General features: G+C 37.8%; 1 protein-coding gene across 1 annotated transcript in view; it reads right to left on the reverse strand.

The window, feature by feature from the left end:
* LOC308684742 (uncharacterized protein) overlaps window positions 1-17732 on the reverse strand; it is a 40020-nt gene that overhangs the window by 1765 nt on the left and 20523 nt on the right. Inside the window, exons 5-10 of the mRNA XM_081356009.1 lie at window positions 3050-3198; window positions 2621-2727; window positions 2511-2558; window positions 2186-2370; window positions 815-969; window positions 155-618 (exon numbers count right to left, since the gene is read on the reverse strand). Of these exons, the coding sequence (XP_081212135.1) occupies window positions 155-618; window positions 815-969; window positions 2186-2370; window positions 2511-2526 (820 nt within the window). The 5' untranslated portion in view covers window positions 2527-2558; window positions 2621-2727; window positions 3050-3198. The remainder of the gene's footprint in view (window positions 1-154; window positions 619-814; window positions 970-2185; window positions 2371-2510; window positions 2559-2620; window positions 2728-3049; window positions 3199-17732) is intronic.

Genomic DNA, 17732 nt, shown 5'->3' on the forward strand with positions numbered 1-17732 from the left:
AATGTTGGATAAGTTCATTAAACATTAACAGGCACATTATCTCATATGTCTAGCTATGTGAATATATATTAACTAATGATCTGTAAAACATTATGCAATGATTTTTAATGATTCATTAATAAAAGTTATCATAAAGTGTCACCAAGAATCTTACCATTTTCTATTTTCATGCTTGCCAACTTCAGCTGCATATCAGTCATCCTGACATGGATGCTCCACTCCTTGTTCATTAGACTTGACTTGTCAATGGAGAGTTGAGTCAATTCACTGGACAGAACCTGGGCTTTCGCAGCTGCTTCAGGGCCAGTTTTAGCATCATGAATTGATTTAACAATGGGTCCAACAAATGGTACAATGGCAGCGAAGATACTCAGACCATTACTTTTGCTAGAAGACTCTTTGACATGATTATACAGCTCTTGATTTTTCTCTGAAATCTTTGCCTCAATTTGTCCTATTTTCTCATTGTTGTTCTTCAGTTGATCATCGAGATCTCTCACCACCTTCTCCTGGGCATCTATCTCCTTAGTAGTTTGTGCTTTTTTTTTCTCTGTCTCAGACTTTTCAAGAATTACATCACTGGTGCAAGAAGCCACACTGTGGTTGTGTTTCTCATATCTGGCGATAACAGATTTCAGATTAATCGTGAGCTAAAGCACAGTAAAAATTCTTGATATACACTGATATACACTTGATATACATGATGACGTTCTGTTTCATCCAGAGGACTTTTGGCAGTGGCCATAGTGTAAGTGTTCCAGATATGGAAAATTTAACAAATCTTACTAAACTTTCTTATGCTAAAACATTTTACCTGTCTACCATCTGTCCCACTTTGTCAACAATTTCAGTGATCCATGCTCTGGCTTTTTCCAGGGACTTAATAGCCAAAATGGTTTTATCCTTTTCAACGGCAACCTTCAGGGCCGGCAGAAGTGCGGAAACTAGGTTTTTACTTGTGGCCGCACACTGAAAGACAGCAGAAATACTTGCATTGTTTATCCACGTTTCATACTTTATATAGGAAACATCTAGTCAAAATCAATCAATCAATGAAATATAGTGTCTCGTGACCAGTTCAAAGATTAGGCTGCAAACTTATTGAAATAAGTTCAGTTCATTTCAGTAGTTCGAAACAGCTCACCAAAGCCAACATTCCAGAAAAGTTTGTGGCGGCTAGTAAACTCCTTCGAACTGTCATTAGTCCATGATGATTACGTAATAAGTGGGTTTGCTAGGGGTTGGCTTTCTCATTCATTCCTTCACTCAATCAGAGTAAAGTGATCTGTATGATATAACATTTTCAAATAAACTTGAGTAGAGTGCTGAATTCCCAACACTATCTCACAACCAATTCGTACGAATTCGTATGAGTGAGTATTAGGTTGCTAATTCGTACAACCTCATTTGTACAAATTCATTCGTACAAATTCATTCATACAAATTCGTGCAATTTGTCTAAACCCCAGTGATGGGTAGGTTTAGGGGCGAGGTCATGGGTAGGTCATTTGTACGAATTCATACGAATTGGGCAACTCGTAAAATAAGTACGATTTAGTAAAAATTGTAAGAATTTGTACGATTTAGTAAAAATTGTAAGAATTTGTACGATTTAGTAAAAATTGTAAGAATTTGTACGATTTAGTAAAAATTGATACGAATTTGTATGAGTTAGGTCGTATGAATTCGTACAAATTAGCCACCTCGTAAAATACGTATGAATTGCCGTGAGATCGTGTTGGGATTGCAGATTTCTGTGATCAGAAGCTTTTCTTAAACATTTTTATAATGTGATTGTTGTGTAATTGAGAGATAGAATGTAACACATATTTAAATATTCATCTAAACGATACAGATTTTTTAATTATTTAATGACTGCCATCTCTCTCATTGAAGAGAATGGTGATCTTGTGCAATATTTAAAGAAATGCACTCATCTCTTGGACTGACAGTAGTACACTCTTAAAGATAACGGTTCTTTATTGGCTTCTATGGTTCCCTGAAGAACGCTTAAAATCCATAAAACTTTTTCTTTGCACAAAAGATTCTATTGGTAACAGGTTCTTTGGATTTCTATAATATTCTTCACATGGCTTTTTTAAGAACTCTTCACTTTTGGAGTCTTTAAGAGTGTTATTGGATGCGGTGTGCAATAAAAAATATGGATAAAGAACATTGGCTTTACCTTCAGCAGAAGAGCCTCAGAAGACCCAAAGAGAAGCTGAGTTTCAACAGCACGCTCTCGGAGAACCCTCTCCAACTTGGGGAACTTAGCCAAACAGAGGTAAGAGAGATGGTAGAGCAGAGCTGTCCGCTGAGCAGATGGAAGAAGCTCCTTAACAAACTCAGGGCTACTTGCGACCTCAATTTCTGTCAAATTACAAATGTGAAAGTTACAACTTGATGGTTTTACGCAGACGTGTGCCAATTATTAACGATTATTAACAACATACAAAATGTGAGATGTTTACATTTTATCTGTGAAAAACAATTCAGAAGTTTTTACCCACCTTGGCTCTCTGACATTTTTTGTCTGTAAAGGAAGTACCTGGAAAACACTGAAAAACAACAATCATGAGACAAGAATCAACAATAAATGAGAGAAGTCAGTAAAAGTTACCTGTAAGATGAATGAACTTCTAAGCAATGTAGTTGACTGTGTCAGCATGGGGAATTTATACTCTATGGCACCTCTATGTCCACTTGGGGGTTTGCCTTGTGGGATCTCTGGGGTCGGGCAGGATGAGACTTATTTTCAACATTCCTTTTATCGGCAACTGTTATCAATCATATCAACTTTCTAAAATGTTGAAAGCAAACATTCTTATTTCAAGCAGTGCATTTGCCTTTCCTTGAAGGGAGATTCATTGCACTCTACCTTTACTTTTAAATGAATAATTTACTCTACATTACATGTAACTCAGTCTGTGTAGGGTACCATCTCTGATGGCTTAAATAAATCAAACCGTTTTATTCCATTTTAAAGGATGCATTATTTTGTTTTCACATATGAGAACAGTATGTTTATGATCACATTCATATGACTCACATTTTTAACAGCAGTTGCTCTTCACAAGCTGCCATTGTCGGACTTTGCCCCAAGAAAGGTTTGTGCATTTGTGAAATTCTTAGGTTTGCAGGTCCAGACTGGCTACCGGTAATTATCCAACTGGCCAGTGCTGGTGAGTTGGCCAGTTTCTGTAAGCACACAGTGTTTTGGGAACAAGCATCGTTTATTCTTGCATATTTCTATATTTAACACATATGATAATCTTTCAATTAAAAATCTAAATTCTAAAATTAAAACAAATGATTTATTGTAATATATAGGCTCATTATAACTTCCTAAATTATTTTGCACCCTCTGTTTAAAATACAACATTTTAAATGTTTAAGCTATGATTGTGTTATTGATCAATGTCATCTGAAGTTTTGAATAACAAAGAAAAAACTCAGACTGATAAAACATTTCAAAGGATCAAAGTATCTATCTCCTTTATCAAAGGTTCTGTATACAAATCAATAAAAAAGAAGCTTTTTTACATTGCAAAACCAAAACATTTAGAAATATGGGGGGGGGGGCATCAAAAAAGCCAAATAAAAGCATCTGTTTGTGTTTCTGCAACAGTTTTAACAGCATTTGCTCTTCACGAGCTGTCATTGTACTCTTGATTTTGCCCAAAGTTTGTGCATTTGTGAAATTCTTAGGTTTGCAAGCCCATACTGGCCATCAGGAGCCTTGGGATAATTCCCAGTAGCCTGACGAATTGGCCAATAACGAGATCTTATGTCGTTAAAACGACATCTTTTTTTGCCCTTATAAGGACATGTGTAGTCATGTACAAAATATGCATTTATCCACATAAAATTGACGCCTTTATCACACGTTCAAAAAGCTTAAGCAAATAGTAGCAGCCCCCAATCATGCAAAATTAATCAATAAGGCCCTTTTTTGAAAATATATTTTAAATAAGTTTTTTTATATATATATAATATATTATATATAATATTTATTTTGTTAATAGGCTATAGACCCTTTTACAGTTGGTAAACACGGTGACGTATTTGTGTGGGCGGAGCTTAGCTGGAGGCAGAAAGATCCCTCTGGCCGCTTCACTAACGTTAGTTTGCAAGTTTTGTTAGCTTGTTTTTTAACAATGACTGGAGAAAATCCGATTTTGTCTTAATGTGCAAGGTCACTCACTGTACAGGATGCCGATTGTTATTTGCAAAAGTTAATTTTAACGGACGGAACCAGATGACCGTACACGCTCTGTCAATGGACGAACTGACAGGATTAATGTTAACGCTACCTCCGGTTGAGTGGCCTGACTTCTACACCTACCCGATAGAGAAACTGAGGGTAAAGAGAAACTGAGGACATATAAATATATTTAGATGCCTATAATAATATAACTATGTGCTGAATGGTCATGTAAAGACTTGTGTGGTTCAATCCGCAGTTCTGCCTAGCCAGCGCCAAGACGACAATGTAAAGAGTGACACTACGGTGCAATTTTAATGATATGAATATTTTCTAGAAATAAAAATTCCAGATACAGCATACTCATTTTTCATTGATTCTTGCACCCAAGAACACAACAAGATGACTTTTAATAATAAAAATAATAATTTAAGCTCCTTATTATGTAGCCGAATCTGTGCTGGTTTGTATTAACCGCCTCCAGTTTTCCGTTTGTTTTGCCTCCAGCTAGCGCCGTGACGTAGGCGCAAAAGGGGTCTATATCTTCATTCATTACCAAGATTTATACTACAGGGCCGTTGAATGCTTGAATCTGATTGGTTGACGAACGTTCTAAGGTGTGCATTATTTTCAGGGAAACGCACAGCTAAAGTAGTTCCAGGCAGGTCTTGACCGCATTACAGTTCCATATCACTTCGCGTAGTTAACGGTAATAACGGAAAATAGGATACAATTCATAACAAGAAAAAAACATTTAGCCGCATGAGCTTGATCTGGAATTTTCAATGTCTAGCTTCACAATCAATGGAAACATGCAGTTTAATTTGAACAAATAAAGTATATTCCTATCTATAATCAATAGAAAATTAAACTGAATATAGGCTAAATAAATGGATAATCCTGCAGCACGGATTATTATTGCAGATAATATAACAAATAAATAATTATTGATAGGCCTACTTGTTAAAAGGGCTTTGTGTTTCATTTATTTGGCTAGTCTGTCATCTGTCAATAATAGAAAAAAAAAAAGAATGAATTCGAATTAATTAAAAGGAATTGAATTAATAAATAAATAATAATATTGACGCACATGCTTTTCTGTCTCATTATTGCAACATCTCTCTCTCTAATAACTGCATTAATAACTGGGGACACACTTTAAGGCCGGTTATGAATGTAATTTGATACGTATGACTGATCATGCCCAAACGCGTGTTCAGCGCGTTCAGTCTGTGTTCAGAGTCGGTGTTTAAAATCTGCTGCAGTCGATGAAAACAGTCAGAGAATGTGTCAGCTAGTCGTGTGTCCCCAGCATTAGTCTGCTATCAGTGGCTCAAACCTCCGTTACTAACTCTAAAATGACGTTTTGGAATTAGCAACGGAGGCATTGGTTTAGATGCGTAAGAAATTAGTCCTACATACAAGAGCGTTTTAATGACAAAAACTTTACAAACGTCTTGAAATACATAATCTGAACAATGTTTCGAGGTGTGGTAACTGTAGTATAAGCGGAATAATTGACTTCAGGCCGTTGAATTATTAGAAAAATAATGCACACCCGAGGTGGTAATGCGGTCACGACGCGAAGCGGAGTGGCCGTTCACCTCGGGTGTGCATTATTTTTCTAATAATTCAACGGCCTGTCGTCAATTATTCCTTACATAATTAACCAAAAAGTAGTCAAAACACATCTAACAGAAAATTTTACAACATTGTGTTCTTATTTTGTTTAATTAACGAAATGTCAATCTTCGTCTTTATAACAGAAAATACAATACAATACAAAAATCTTCTAGACACAGCCTACAATCTTCACATGTATAACGGATTGTCACCTTATAAACAGTCCTTTGTGTGGTGGAATAAGCAATGATATATATAAATCTATGGTTAGTATCTTAATTTAAATTTTATTTTATTATTTTATTAGTTCATTAATTATGCTAACTCAACTAATTAAATGTGAAGAGCTGGATACTAATTACTAATGAAATAATGTCAGATATTAAATGTAGGCTATTGATTAGAGTTGCCATGACTAAAGGATTTTTCTAGACTAGTAGTCATTCATTTAAGCAATTAGGACTAATCGCACGTTTATATTCAATGCTGGGTGCATGTAGGCTATAGCCTATATTCCGCGCTCAAGCGCATGCATAAAACTTGCCGCAAAGTGCCGGCAAAAGTATGCTAATGATATAATAAATGTATCTGAAAAAAAATAACGAAGCATTTTAATTGTTTATTAATGAACTAGTCTTTTCTAAATGAAAAGGCTGCCTGCATACATATCTCCATACATCTCCGCTGTAATGAGCCTTTCATACGGACAGGATTAGGCTACATAATCAGATGGTAGCTATACCGTATGCTTTCGATTGGATTTTTTTTCGTTGGTGGACATTTTTTTGTATAAACTTTATAGTTATATTTCTCATGTCTGTGAGGCTTGTCTATGAGGCTTGTCACAAACCCAAGAAAGGTTTGTGCATTTGTGAAATTCTTAGGTTTGCAGGTCCAGTCTGGCTACCGGTAATTATCCAACTCAGTCTGGCCAGTGCTGGTGAGTTGGCCAGTTTCTGTAAGCACACAGTGTTTTGGGAACAAGCATCGTTTATTCTTGCATATTTCTATATTTAACACATATGATAATCTTTCAATTAAAAATCTAAATTCTAAAATTAAAACAAATGATTTATTGTAATATATAGGCTCATTATAACTTCCTAAATTATTTTGCACCCTCTGTTGAAAATACAACATTTTAAATGTTTTAGCTATGATTGTGTTATTGATCAATGTCATCTGAAGTTTTGAATAACAAAGAAAAAACTCAGACTGATAAAACATTTCAAAGGATCAAAGTATCTATCTCCTTTATCAAAGGTTCTGTATACAAATCAGTAAAAAAAAACATCAAAAAAGCCAAATAAAAGCATCTGTTTGTGTTTCTGCAACAGTTTTAACAGCATTTGCTCTTCACGAGCTGCCATTGTACTCTTGATTTTGCCCAAAGTTTGTGCATTTGTGAAATTCTTAGGTTTGCCCATACTGGCCATCAGGAGCCTTGGGATAATTCCCAGTAGCCTGACGAATTGGCCAATAACGAGATCTTATGTCGTTAAAACGACATCTTTTTTTGCCCTTATAAGGACATGTGTAGTCATGTACAAAATATGCATTTATCCACATAAAATTGACGCCTTTATCACACGTTCAAAAAGCTTAAGCAAATAGTAGCAGCCCCCAATCATGCAAAATTAATCAATAAGGCCCTTTTTTGAAAATATATTTTAAATAAGTTTTTATATATATATATATATAATATATTATATATAAGATTTATTTTTGTTAATAGGCTATATCTTCATTCATTACCTAGAGATATAATTAACCAAAAAGTAGTCAAAACACATCTAACAGAAAATTTTACAACATTGTGTTCTTATTTTGTTTAATTAACGAAATGTCAATCTTCGTCTTTATAACAGAAGATACAATACAATACAAAAATCTTCTAGACACAGCCTACAATCTTCACATGTATAACGGATTGTCACCTTATAAACAGTCCTTTGTGTGGTGGAATAAGCAATGATATATATAAATCTATGGTTAGTATCTTAATTTATATTTTATTTTATTATTTTATTAGTTCATTAATTATGCTAACTCAACTAATTAAATGTGAAGAGCTGGATACTAATGAAATAATGTCAGATATTAAATGTAGGCTATTGATTAGAGTTGCCATGACTAAAGGATTTTTCTAGACTAGTAGTCATTCATTTAAGCAATTAGGACTAATCGCACGTTTATATTCAATGCTGGGTGCATGTAGGCTATAGCCTATATTCCGCGCTCAAGCGCTTGCATAAAACTTGCCGCAAAGTGCCAGCAAAAGTATGCTAATGATATAATAAATGTATCTGAAAAAAAATAACGAAGCATTTTAATTGTTTATTAAAGGGGGGGGTGAATTACTGTTTCATGCATACTGAGTTTTTTACACTGTTAAAGAGTTGGATTCCCATGCTAAACATGGTCAAAGTTTCAAAAGTTAAGTTGTACGTTTGAAGGAGTATTTTTGTTCCAAAAATTGTCCTTCCGGTTTGTCACAAGTTTCGGAAAGTTTTTTTCGAGTATGGCTCTGTCTGACGTAAGAGAGGGCAGAATTTCCTTATATGGGTCCTAAGGGCACTTCTCCGGTAAGATCGCGGGCGCGCGCACTCGTAAAACAGAGCAAGAGAGTGAAAGCAGTTCGCCATCAAAGCGCCCTGCCCGGCTTTTGGGAAGTCAGTGTCACCAAAGAAGTGTGTTTTTGGTTGCCAGGGCAAGACAACCCTGCACAGATTCCCAAAGAACCCAGCGTTAAGGCACCCGTGGATGGAGTTTGTTTTCCTGAGCATAAACGGAGTTGTGCAAGACTGTTGTTCCCTGCATTTCGACGATGATTGTTTTATAAACAAAGCCCAGATCGTCTAATGCTTAAGGATCGAGCAGTCACAATGATAAAGGTTCGCGGTCGTGCGTTGGAACGGTGAGTAAAACTGTTGAACAAATATCTCTGTGTGTTGTTAGCTCGGCGCGTTAGCACAGCTAAGCTTCGCCCACACGGCCCGCCCCCAGCCGCTCGTTTTTTTCCGGAAAGACTCGGTACAGCCAATCTTTCAATTAAAAATATAATTAAACAAAAGACTTTTTGGAGATATGAAGGATGCAATATTACTCTATAGGTACTCAAGATTAACAGGAGATTGAGTGAAAATGAGCATTTCATCCCCCCTTTAATGAACTAGTCTTTTCTAAATGAAAAGGCTGCCTGCATACATATCTCCATACATCTCCGCTGTAATGAGCCTTTCATACGGACAGGATTACATAATCAGATGGTATACCGTATGCTTTCGATTGGATTTTTTTTCGTTGGTGGACATTTTTTTGTATAAACTTTATAGTTATATTTCTCATGTCTGTGAGGCTCGTCTATACACTGTTTTCCAGTTCATTTTTGAGGCGCGCTCCAATTCACAGAGATCATGAAAGCGCGCCCTGTTCGTTTTCTTTTATTTTACAAAAGCACACCGTTTTCTTGTTGTTGTGAGTTTACACAAATAAAAGTAGTTGCGACTGATGTATTATTATTTTCTGTATGACCAGAAATGATGGAGTATTTTAAGTTGTTTCCACTGTTGATGGGAAAATGCGAGTGATGGCACCGGCGCCTCCGTCCATGTCAAATTGCGCGCTCCACACTCCGCACAAACACTTGGATATGCGCTTCATAATAGCAAACATTTATCTAGGTTGAGTGAGCGGCCAAGCCAGACGGATAATCCTCTTCATGTTTAACTAATCAAATACTGTTGCATTTTATTGCGCCAGTTTGAAAAGGGCGGCTGAAATACTTAGCCTAGCCTATACATATAAACGCCCAACGCTGGTGTTTTTCTTTAAACAAATTCGTTTAGGCTTTAAAATAAATATTGTTTATGGGCTAATTAATGCCATAATAATTTGTTTATTTTATTGGCTACTTGTATTTTTCATTTTTGCTTTGCATTGAATACCATTGAATATTTGCATTGAATGCATTGAATATTTGCTGTGCACCGCAATGTCATCCTCCCATAGAAAGACACGTTAAGAGCCACCTATTTTCTTTATAATAAAGGGTTTCTGTGGAAGGACAACATATTCTTTATTACTGAAGCTTTTTCTTTATTATAAGGGTGTATTATTCCATTAAAAAAGGACTGTTTATAAGGTGACAATCCGTTATACATCTTGAAGATTTTTGTATTGTAGCCTATTGTATCTTCTGTTATAAAGACGAAGATTGACATTTCGTTAATTAAACAAAATAACACAATGTTGTAAAAAATAAACAACTTAGGCTATGTTCTGTTAGATGTGTTTTGACTACTTTTTGTTTAATTATATCTCTATGTAATGAAGACGAAGATATAGCCTATTAACAAAAATAAATCTTATTAGGCCTATATAATATATCATATTAAAAAAAAACATATATAAAAAAGCCTATATAAAATATATTTTCAAAAAAGGGCCTCATTGATTAATTTAGCGTGATGGGGCTGCTACTATTTGCTTAAGCTTTTTGAACGTGTGATAAAGGCGTCAATTTTTTGTGGATAAAGGCATATTTTGTACATGACTACACATGTCCTTATAAAGGCAAAAAAAGATGTCGTTTTAACGACAACATCTCGTTATTACGAGAAAAATATGTCGTTTTAACGACATAAGATCTCGTTATTACGAGAGAAAGATGTCGTTTTAACGACATAAGATCTCGTTATTACGAGAAAAGATGTCGTTAAAACGACATAAGATCTCGTTATTACGACATAATTGGGGGAAAAAAATAATATGTATGTGGCAGCAATGCGTCACCGTAACAATTATGTTATGAAATGATCATTGAAAAAAAACTATACAAGGTAAATGTGTCACTTGAATGCCTCATGCTATAGTTTCATGTAAAATGAGCTGAGATATAATTTACAATAATGGCCATTGCTCAGAGGTGTTTATTCCTCGTCATGCAGAGTTGAGCACCAACACACCTGCCTGGATGTTTTCATTGATCCTTGGTTAGCTGGTTCAGATGTGTTTGGTTAGCATTAAATTAACCTATTATGCAAAATTCACTTTTACATTGTGTTTGAACATAAACGTGTGTCAGCAGTGTGTGTGCACAACCACCCTATAATGGTAAAAATCCACCCACTCCTCTTTTTTAATCCTCATAAATCATAAGCAATGTTTCAGAACAAGCCGTTTACAGATTCTAGCTTTTTGTGACGGACTATAAACCCCGCCCTGGGTGAGCTGTACACAGTCCACCATGTTCGTCTCGTCACCAGAGCATTTAACAGCAGCATTCAAGTAAGACATGTATTCTTATTTAGCTACTAAAGTTATTCAATCAAGAGCAGTGACAGATTTTCTATTTTTATTTAGTTTTTTTATTCATTTTAACAGCATATATAGCAGTACTGTATATTACGCTGCTTTCACTTTAAAGACGCATCTCTTCAGCCAGGCATTCATATAATACCTTTAATCTTACAGTTAAACCCGACCTCTAGTTTATAAACGCCAGTGGAGAACTGGCCCCCGACTGAGCCCGGGTTCTCCCAAATTTTTTTTTTTTCTCCATTAGGTCACCTGATGGAGTTTTTCGGTTCCTTGCCACTGTTGCCTTTGGCTTGCTCAGTTGGGGATATTTGGGGATATTTAATTTAATTAATCAATCAACGATACTATTGATCAGCATTACCAAACGTAGACGTTCCACTAGAAACAAACATTGATGTATTGTTTTAATTTATTACTGTGAAGCAGCTTTGATACAACCTGTGTTGTGAAAAGCGCTATATAAATAAACTTGACTTGACTTGACTTAAAGAATAAAGTTATAGGTAAGCATAGCCCATAGCTTCACATAAAATGCTAAATATAACATTTTTCAAAATAGTTTTTTTAATTGAAAACATTTTTAACCGCGACCGGAATATGATATAAATACTCGATGGTGTTTTAATACACAGATCTTATACATACATGCAATTTCTTTACTTGCTGTTTACATTCACAGACATAACCGACTGTGTTTGTCAACTTTGTGTGTTTTTGACATAACCTTGAGTGTATTTAAGTTTAAGCACAATAAGACATGAAGCAGAACTTAGTTTAATACTCACAGGACGCATCATCTGACAGCTGACGTGCTTTGGATGTGTGCACTCAGAAAATCATATATCAGAAGTTTAGACTAATATGGCTTTAAAACGCATGCAGATAATAAACTTTGATGATAGTGAAGAATTGCAATGTGTCTCGTGAGTGTGACTGCAATAGAGATGAACAAAGAAAAACAAAGAAAAAGATGTTTTGTTAGTTTTTGCCAGACAATCCGAGGCACGAGCTAAAGGCTCCATCGTCTTATGGAAAGCGGGGTGGGGAGCAGCAGCTCATTTGTATGTAAAGGTACATGCATGAAAACAGCATGTTTTTCCTTCCACTTTAAAAATGAACATTACAACATGGTGTAATAAATAATCTGTGTGGTATTTTGAGCTAAAACTTCACAGACACATTCTGGGGACAACTAAGACTTACACTATATTGCCAAAGGTATTAGGACACCCCTTCAAATAATTGAATTCAGGTGTTCCAATCATTTCCATGGCCACAGTTGTATAAAATGAAGCACCTAGGCATGCAGACGCTTCTACAAACATTTGTGAAAGAATGGGTCGCTCTCAGGAGCTCAGTGAATTCAAGCATGGTATCGTGATAGGTTGCCATCTGTGCAATAAGTCCATTCATGACAATGTCCTCACAACTAAATATTCCATGTTCAACTGTTATTATATTAACTTGTATTATTAACAACTTGTATTATAACAAAGTGGAAGCAATTGGAAACAACAGCAACTTAGCCACGAATTGGAAGGCCACGTAAAACCACAGAGAGGTGTCAGCGCATGCTGAGGCGCACAGTGCACCAACTTTCTGCAGAGTCAATTGCTACAGACCTCCAAACTTTGTGTAGACAATATTGCCGTAAGGCACTTTGCATACTTGCCCTCTAAAAAGAGTGGAGTACTAGACTCAACATAGTTGTAACTCAAGGAGGTGTAATGGTGTAATGAGTAACCCCCCCCCCCATTTTTCATCTAAAATACGATTTTATTTAATTTCAGTGTATTTAAACAAGTCATCTTTATTCCACAGTTGTTGTTTAATTTTGCTGTATTTTCTAGATGTCTTGTTATTGATATTCATTTATATTTAATGTTTCTGTTCTTTTCATGCTCTATCTGCACAGTAGGATGTATGTATCTTGTTTTGTCTGTGATTTTTAAGCTAAAAGCTTGGCAGACGAGATTTGGAGAAGGCAGATCTGAAAAGGTCGCGAGAATGGAAGAGAAGAGAGAGTATCGCGAGATGATTAACAAAAAAAGAAGAGCGTTGTTGTTGTGGAGATGGTTACTGAGACTGTATCTGGGTGTTGCAAGTGTTCCTGAAATAAAAACCCGACCTTGATTCTTAATACAACGCACGTGTGGACCTCGTGTGTAACAAAATTGGTGGCCCGTACGGGGATATTTCAAGGAATGCGAACAGCAGCGCGAGCGACAGAGAGATATACACGGAGCGCGTGCAGCAGTGAGCGCGTGAGTGAGAGGGCAGCGTGAAAGCAAAAATGGATCTTCAGGAGTTGCAAGATAAACTCGGCGCGGACCTACATCATCTGACGTTCGATCAGCTGAGGGAATTGGCAGCGTTTGCAAAAGTTCCAGACGAGGAGGTAACAAAAAAACATGTTTTGATACATCGAATTAATGAAGAGATTGATGGAGCAATTGAAAAAGAGGATGAGGATGTAGCACGGTAGTTTCTTGTCAGTGTGTCTGAATTGATGAAAGAAATGAAAGGGCCGGGTGTTCGTTCTGCCGCGATGAGCTTAAGGGAGGATGAAGATGAGCTGGAAAAGTTAAAAAAACAATATGCAGACCTCCGACTGAGTTTCCAGGATTCTACAAAAGCATTAGAGAGTGAAATTTTGAGGTTAAGTGATCAAGTACGGACCAAAGAGAACAGAGCAGCTCCAGCTGTATTAATGGATGCTCCGCCACAGCCATCACGAGTGCCAGAGGTGACAATCAGGCGTGATTTCAAAATTTGGGGACAAATTGGAGAGAGAGGTCAGAAAGATCGTCTTTCTTACACAAATTTAATGCATCAGATTGAAAGTGGAGTGCAGAAAGGCCATACGGAGACAGAAATTGTGGATGCAGTGGTGAGGGCCATCAGTCCAGGTCTTAGCCTCCGGGATATGCTAGAAATTAAAAGTCATCTGACCCTTCTCCAATTAAAAACCATACTCAAGGGCCATTTTAAAGAGGATAGCCCCACAGATTCGTATCACTAGCTGGTGAACATCACACAAGACAGTCGTGAATCACCCCAAAATTTCTTGTTCAGAGCCATAGAACTAAAAGAGAGGCTACTAATCGCTTCCAGAGATGGAGAGGTGGAGGAACAGTACAGTGCTGAGCTCATCCAAAAGAAATTCTTGCGATCTGTCAGTACCGGACTTACAAGTGATCACATAAAATTCCAGTTAAAAGCTGATCTGGAAAATCAGTTCATCGCTGATGAAGAGCTCATTGAGAAATTGAATGAGGCTGCAGGTATTGAAAATGAGAGACAACAGAAACAAAAGAAAAATACATATACAAAAGTGACTAAAGTAAATGAGCTCCATGCCGATGTCCAGGTACTTCAAAGACTGGGAGAAGCAGCAGATGGACAAAAACACACGGAGGGTGCAACAGCCAGAGGGAAAGAGCCGAGGGTCCAGAGCTACACATCCAAACGTGAGGCTGAGTTGTTTGAACTGGTCAAACAGTTGAAAGAGGAGATAACGGAAATCAAAAACAGCATCCGGGAATCACAACCATCTTCCGTCTTTCCGCCCACCTGCCAAGAAGATATGTAAATCATGTCAAGACAGTGGTAATGGTGAGCAATGTAATCACTGTTTTAAATGTGGTCAGCTGGGACACTTTTCTAAGGGCTGTAGGGCACCTCGGCATACAGTGAATGTGGATCAAGTGATGACAATGGATCCAACAGCACTTCAAACCCAGAGTCAGAGAGAAAGTGGACCATGTGGCAACACCAGCGAGATGTTCTGCCAAACTATAAATCATATGGTACCGCAAGACATGGTACAGCAGCACTCTGCAAATTCAGACAAACTGGAGGGGTCCATCTATGCTGCCCACCTTTCCCTTAAGCGTAAAGCTCAACTGCTGACTTTGATAGGGAAGAAATGCACTGTCAATTGCTTCGGTGTCCCCACGCAAGCATTATGGGATACGGGCTCACAGGTCTGCTTGATCAATGATAAGTGGCGCAAAGAACACCTACCTCATACAAAAGTAAGGGACACAGAGGAGATACTGGGACCAGGGACATTAACTGGAAAGGCTGTAAATCAGACAGACATCCCCTTCAGAGGATGGATCGAAGTAAAATTCCAACTTGAGCCCGCTGGCATATCCAGCACAGAGCTTATTGTGCCATTGCTGGTAGTGGAAACATCTGGTGTGGCGGAAGAGCCAATAATTGGATATAATGTGATTGAATACCTGATACACCAGGAGAAAGAACAACCATCTGAAGCTATGGTTAAAACCCTCACTGCAGCCTTCTCAGTAGATTGTAAGAGAGCAGAGGGACTCATGCGATTGGTCCAACAGGGAGATTCAGACTCTAGTGAGGGAACCGTGAAAGGGAGCAGGCAACGAACCAAAATATTACCTGGTGAGACAAAAGTAGTTAAGTGTTCAGTGCGGACTAATCATCTGATATGTAACCAGGAAATGCTGTTTGTTCCAAGTGAGACTCCTGACTGGCCTGAGGGACTGACAGTCACTGAGAATGTGGTCAAGCTCCAGAAGGGTTCTCGATCAAAAGTCTTCATTCCAGTAAGTAATGACACCTGCCATGATATTACACTTCAGCCACGCACAGTGTTAGGCCAGGTACAGAGTGTAAAAGCTGTCTACCCTGCTGCTGCAAAACCTGTGGATATTGAAGAGGTAATGAGTCACAAAGGTAAAACACCAGGAGGAGACCAAGCTGAAACGATAACAGAAGTGAACTCGGAGTACATGGTACAACCTGATGGAGACCGATGGGATCCACCTGTTCCTGTGAGTCATTTGCTACCTAAACAGCAGGAGGATGTAAGAAAGTTACTAAGGGAGGAATGTGCTGCTTTCTCCAGAAATGATGAAGAGATTGGTTGTATCCCATCGCTGGAGTTGAAAATCAGACTGAAAGACACAACACCAGTAAGGCGAACATACATGTCGGTACCAAAACCACTTCATAAAGAAGTCAAAGAGTATCTAGAAGACCTCTTGAATCGTGGTTGGATTACAAAATCAAGGTCCGCTTATTCCTCGCCTATTGTATGTGTGCGGAAGAAAGATGGGAGTCTGCGAGGAGAATAGCCGACCCCTGACAGCTTTTATTACACCTTGGGGGCTCTATGAATGGGTCCGTATTCCGTTCGGCCTGTCTTCAGCACCTGCGGAGTTTCAACGCTGCATGGAGGAGTGTCTGATAGGGCTGAGGGATGAGATATGTCAGCCATACTTGGATGACAATCTAGTTCACAGCAACACCTTTGAAGACCATCTCAGAGACCTGCGGAAAATCTTGCAGCGCTATCAACAACATGGGATTAAGCTGACAGCACGGAAATGTGAAGTCTTTAAGAATAAGGTGAGATTTCTGGGAAAGCTTGTGTCCAAAGATGGCCATACGATGGACCCTGCTGACCTAGCACCTGTCCAGGCCTTGCGGGAGCGTAAAGTAGCAACGGTAGGAGACCTTCGGAAGTTATTGGGGTTTATTTCATATTATCGCTCATACATACCAAATTTCTCCAGGATAGCTACTCCTCTCTATGACCTTCTGAGCCTGGAAAAGAATGCAAGTATGACAGCTCCTAAAAGAGGAAAAAAATCGGCTAAGAAAGGAAACAGCCAGGGACAACTCCCCTCAAACCATCCCATCGTCTGGATGCCGAAGCACCAGGAGGTGCTCTGTCAGTTGATTGATTTTCTTTCACAACCCCCTGTATTAGGTTACCCAAATTTTGAAGAGTCGTTCATTCTCCACTGCGACGCATCCCAGGAAGGATCCGTGTTATATCAAAGACAGGAAGGCAAGCTCCGGGTCATTGCTTACGGATCCAGAACTTTATCTGCTGCAGAAAAGAACTATCATCTGCATTCAGGAAAACTTGAGTTCCTGGCCATGAAGTGGGCCATCTGCGAGCGCTTCAGAGATTACCTCTACTATACTCCTTCTTTTGTTGTCTACACAGACAACAACCCATTGACATATGTGCTCACGACAGCCAAATTAAATGCCACTACACACCGCTGGGTTGCAGAGCTGGCTGATTTTAATTTCACTATTAACCTGTTAAGCTGCAACCCCACTTTTGAAAAATCCCCAGAAATGACATACCCAAACTGAAACAGATACAGTTCATGAACCCTTTGTACTAAAAGCACAAGTATGATCTCATTTGAAAGCTGACACCTGGCAGTTTATTGTAAATGTAGAATTAATTATTGTCATAATGAAAAAAATTGTTATAAATAGCTTTAAAGTTTTGTAAAGTTATTAGAAATTTATTTTTATGAAACATCTTCATGAAAATAAAATTGAAGTTGACCCTGTAGCAATCTAGAAATGCACTACAGCTAAAGCCACATGTCTAAACATTTTATGTTTAAAATCTGAAGATGATAAGTCTAAAACTCTGTATTTAGTTTAATTTTTTTCAAGATAGAAGCACCTAGAGCTAGCTAGCATGTTAGCTTAGCACACCATCAATACATGACAATTTATGAGATTAAAACCATGTTTGTGCTCCAAACTTACTTTAAAACGCAAGTGAAGT

This window comes from Scardinius erythrophthalmus (assembly GCF_964197995.2).
Source record: "Scardinius erythrophthalmus genome assembly, chromosome: 24".
Taxonomy (NCBI): Eukaryota; Metazoa; Chordata; class Actinopteri; order Cypriniformes; family Leuciscidae; genus Scardinius; species Scardinius erythrophthalmus.